At 53.4% G+C, this 5,111-nt stretch overlaps 1 protein-coding gene across 1 annotated transcript; it reads right to left on the bottom strand.

The window, feature by feature from the left end:
• Positions 1–4,183: 4,183 nt before the first annotated feature.
• LOC131818730 (interferon lambda-4-like) lies at positions 4,184–4,859 on the bottom strand. The gene is made up of 2 exons (XM_059153377.1): positions 4,613–4,859; positions 4,184–4,386 (listed from the first exon to the last, which is right to left on the bottom strand). The coding sequence occupies exons 1-2, from the start codon at positions 4,814–4,816 to the stop codon at positions 4,231–4,233; spliced, it is 360 nt and encodes a 119-aa protein (XP_059009360.1). The 5' UTR covers positions 4,817–4,859; the 3' UTR covers positions 4,184–4,230.
• Between the last annotated feature and the right edge of the window lie 252 nt (positions 4,860–5,111).

Below are 5,111 nucleotides of genomic sequence, written 5' to 3'. Positions count from 1 at the left end.
ACCAAGATGGTCAACACAGAATCTGTTTGAAGATCTTTTTCTTTAATTTGACGCAGAAAGAGAGCGCGAGAGAGAGCGAGAGAGAGAACACAAGCAGAAGGAGTGGGAGAGCCAAGCAGGGAGCCTGATGTGGAGCTTGATCCCAGGATCCTGGGATCATGACTCGAGCTGAAGGCAGACGCTTAATAAATGAGCCACCCAGGCACCCCAGCAAAGAATCTATTTGTTCTGATATTTTTGTTAGCCATTTAACATCTGATAATAAGGCCCATTCTGCCACAATTAATAGCCTTGGTCCTGGTCTCTGTAAGGAAAGGTGTGAGTTCGTTATGGCTATTTAGCAAATCCCCACAAACTTTGTGGTGTCAAATAGAAATTTATTCTCTCGGGACACCTGGGTGGCTCAGTGGGTTAAGCCACTGCCTTCAGCTCAGGTCATGATCTCAGGGTCCTGGGATCGAGCCCCACATTGGGCTCTCTGCTCAGCAGGGAGCCTGCTTCCCACACCCCTCTCTCTGCCTGCCTCTCTGCCTACTTGTGATCTCTCTCTTTGTCAAATAAATAAATAAATCTTAAAAAAAGAGAGAAATTTATTCTCTCACAGCTCTGGCAACCAGAAGCTCGCCATCAGTATCACTGGGCCAAAATCAAGTTGTGCTCCCTCTGCAAAGGCTCCAGGGGAGAATCTGCCTTGCCTCTTCCAGCCTCTAGGGGCTACCAGTCTTCCGTGGCTTGCGGCCACATCACTCTCGTCTCTACCTCTGTGGTCATATTACCTCCTCTCTCTCTCTCTCTTTTTTTAAAGATTTTTTAAAAAGTAATCTCTATACCCCAGTGTGGGGCTGGAACTCACCACCCTGAGATCAGGAGTCGAGGCTCTGCTGACTGAGCCAGCCAGGCGCCCTGTCTCTTCCTCTTTTGTGTGGGTAATCTCTCAGTGTATTGCACTTACAAGACACTTGCCATGGCATTTAGCTCTCCCCACCCCCTTGTCCAGAATAATCTCATCTCTTCTTTAATTTAATCACATTTGGGAAGACTTCCCCGCCCCAATAAGGTCACATTTCATTTTTCAGCCTGTCACATGGAACAGTGTAGGACCTTTCTTAGAGCACCTGTTTCGCCTCAAGCCAGATTCCCCTCATCATCCTCCGGAACTGGATCATCATGAAACACTTTGTCTCTTTCTTCCTCTAGATTCACTCTCTGCTCTGTCCTAGGTCTCAGAATCTGGATCACACCAACGGGGACTCCCTTCCCTTCTGTGTTCCAGATGGGGTTGGCCATAACCCCTCCCTCCCACGTCCCTTCCAGTTTGGGAATGGTAAGTTTGCAGCCATTGGCCTGGACCATCCCTTTGTTGGTTACCCTTAACCACGCCCTGTCTCTGATCATTGCTGCTTAAGTCAGTCCCTTCCCTCATTTGACTGTGACAATGGGTGTGCTACAGGGATCCTGGTTGACACACAGTCACATAGTCATGCCTACTCTGATCCCTAGCAAGAGGAATGGGACTCCCATGATTGGTTTTAGGTCAATCAGATTCGGCCAAGAATAACGTGGGGGAGGGGATCTGCCCACGAGAAATATTTTGTTGGGCTGGGAACAACTCTGTCTCCTTTATCCGTTTTGGAGCTAGAACCCTGAAAGAATGGTTCCTCCTTGTTTGACAGTTTATATGTTAAAGCTTTTCTTAAAGTAATGGTACATTGATTAAGTATGGAGTCCTTACTTGTGCCAGGGACTGGCAGCTGACATGACTTAATGTTTTTAATTCCCACAATCACCTGGTGAAGAAAGATATTGGGACTATTTTATCCATTGGAAACTAAGAGTTGAAGTGACTTGCCCAAGGTCACACAGCAACTCGGGGAGCAGACTTGAGATTCTAAGATCTCTCTGACCTCAGAGTTCATTTAAAAAAAGGGAGGGGGGTGCCTGGGTGGCTCAGTGGATTAAAGCCTCTGCCTTCGGCTCAGGTCATGATCTCAGGGTCCTGGGATCAAGCCCCGCATCGGGCTCTCTGCTCAGCGGGGAGCCTGCTTTCTCCTGCCTCTCTGCCTACTTGTGATCTCTGTCTGTCAAATTAAAAAAATAAAATCTTAAAAAAAAAGATTTATTTATTTATTTGAAAGAGAGAGAAGGGAAGGGGCAGAGGGAGAGAGTCTTTTTTTTTTTTTTAGATTTTATTTATTTATTTGACAGACAGAGATCACAAGTAGGCAGAGGCAGACGGGCGGGGGACGGGGCAGGCTCTTCGAGGAGCAGAGAGCCCGATGTGGGGCTCGATCCTAGGACTCTGGGATCATGACCTGAGCGGAAGGCAGAGGCTTTAACCCACTGAGCCACCCACGTGCCCCGGAGGGAGAAAGTCTTAAGCAGACTCCACGCTGAGGGCTCAGAGCCCTACCTGGGGCTTGATCTCACGATTCTGAGATCACACCCTGAGTTAAACCAAGAGTCTGATGATTAACCAACTGTGCCATCCAGGCACCCCAGAGTTCACATTTTTAACCACTACGATCATACTATCTTCTTTATCATACTGGAGATACTTCTACCTATCAGGTCGAGTACTCATTGCTTTGCATATATTATTTTGAATCCACAAAACGTATGAATACATCTCACCATCTTCTCTGCCCTGCTGAGATCTAACTCATCATCACAGCACACCTAGACTCCCTTATCCACTCCTAGGCATGCCAGTCCCCTTTCCTCTTACAAGGCCAGAATGTTAGACACATACATTGGAACAGCGGCTTCCTTGCTCAAAAACCCTGCTGGGACTCGCTGTGTATCCTCCAGGAAATCCAAGTGCTTTGAAGATCTCACAGACGCCGTAGGACCTGGCCCTTGTCTACCTGGTTAACCTTGCTCCCAGCGTGGAGCTCTGGACTCCAGTGCTAGCCTCCTCTCTGCTCCTCCAACTGACGACCAGCTCCTTCCCCAGTCTGGAGCTCCTTGAGGATAGGGGCTGCAGCACAGTACCCCAATACACGGCAAATAACTGACAACCAGGAAACAGCATCCACGCAGAATGAGTGCGTGACTGAATGGGTGGATATTGACAAAGGCCTTTAGAAGAAAAGTATCACCAGGCTATTTTCATATGAAGAATCTAGAAGTCAGAAAAGGCTAGTATGTTACCGAAAGTAACTTGGCAAATAAATGTCCCATCTGGGTATCAGATTCAGGTTGGCCTTCCTCCTCTTCACACCATCTCCAAATGATTGCTCCCAGCTAGTCAGTGTAACACCATTTAATAAGTGAAAATAAACAACTCAGGGGGGAACAGGTGAAAACAGGTACACAGGGCATACAGACAGGAGGACACATAAATAGCAGTATCCAAAAAATATCACAACAAGGGGGAACTCTGACATTTGTGATCCCCCAATCCCTCAAGAAATGAGACCAGCTTGGTTGGGGAGATAAAAGATTCAGATTCATAGAATCTTTTTTTTTTTTTTTTAAAGTAAGTTCCACACTCAGTGTGGGGCCCAATAGAACTCATGACCCTAAGATCAAGACCTGAGCTGAGATAGTGAGAGGAGGTTTAACCCACGGAGCCACCCAGGCACCCGAAATTCCCAAATTCATAGAATCTCAAAGGAGGTGTTGAAGGTTCAGATCAGAGGTCCAGCCCCGTTATGGTGAGAAGAACCCAGGACAACAGCATGAGTAAGACTGTCTCTGGGTACTTGGCAGAAGGGGGTAGGGGGTAGGGAAGCAAAAGACTGTCAGTGGCCAAAGTGGACCAAGGTTTGAAGTTTCTTCCTGAACAACCTTGTAAAGATCATAGGGCAATGCATCCCGCGGAAATATCTTTGCACCCCGGGGAAACTCAGTCTGGTCTTGCGAAAAACACCCGCCCCTCTGGCCCTCAGGGCAGGTGGGTCGAGGTCCGGCCAACGCACGCTGAGTCTCCCGAGCCTCAGTGCCCACTGGCTGAGACACCCGCCTGCTCCAGCCGGCCAGCAGAAGGCAGCCCCCCGCAGCCGACCGCCTGCAGACCCGCGGGTCCCAGGTAAAGCCGCCGCGGGGATCAGAGACAAGGCCCCGAGTTCGCCACCAGCTTCAGGTCCCACGTGAGCAGGCGCAGGAGGTTGAAGATGACGTTGGCTTCGTGGCACCGGAGGCGAGTCCTGGAACCCGGGAAGGAGGCGGAGCCGGGCTGAACCAGGAATTCCCTTTCGGGCAAAGTCCTCTCCAAAGTCCCCTCACGGCTCAGAGTCGGAGCTCCCAGCCTGCCTCCACCTCCCACGGTCCTCCCTGCGGTCTAACTGCCCCACCGCCTGCTCCACTCACAGCTCTCCGTGTTGGGGGACGTCTCCTCGGTGGCCGCAGGGACTTCCTCCACGAGCCCGGCCGGACCAGCTCGAGCTGCAGGGGGGACACGAGGGCCATGGAGACGGCGAAGAAGCGAGTGTCCCGGCCACTCTGCCCGCCACCCTCCCAGCCACAGACCAAAGCCCGGATCGGGGGACACCGACACCACGCGAATCGCGGCTGCGGAACAGACGGCCAAGCGGGTGGGCCTGGGCTGGAGGCCGGGGGCGCAGAGCGAGGTGGGAGAGCCCGAGGGGCCGGGGGCGCGAGCGGCACTCACGCAGGCTCCCACGTCCCGTCGCGCGGCCGCCAGCAGCTCTAGGGTCGGGCCGGTGCCGGGGAACCGATCAGGGCTCGGCAGGCGGCTCAGCACAGCCTGGGCGTCCGCCAGGTCCCGGACCACGACGCGGAGGCGCGCGCAAGACTGCGGGGAGAGCGGACGCCAGTTAGCGAGGCCGCGCCCCCGGCCCGCGCCGTCCCCCATCCCCCGCGACGGCTTGCCCGCCTCACCCACGGCCGCGGACGATCCCTCCTTGGAGTTGCGCGGCCTCCAGCTCAGCGTCTCCTCCTCCTGCGGGACAGGGCCGGCGTGAGGCTGGGCCTCCTCGCCAGGCCCCCGAAGCGCTGCGGCGGCGGGGATTCCTGCACGTGGAACGCGCCTGGCCAGGACGGTTGTGCGGACTGTACACAGAACCGCGCGGCTCTCGCAAGGCGCGGACGCTGGCTGAAGGCACCTCGAGACGCTTGGCCTTGCGCAGGCAGCCACTTGGCCCGAGGTG

Source organism: Mustela lutreola, chromosome 16 (genome assembly GCF_030435805.1).
Source record: "Mustela lutreola isolate mMusLut2 chromosome 16, mMusLut2.pri, whole genome shotgun sequence".
NCBI lineage: Eukaryota > Metazoa > Chordata > Mammalia > Carnivora > Mustelidae > Mustela > Mustela lutreola.
This window is presented reverse-complemented; position numbering and strand designations above follow the sequence as displayed.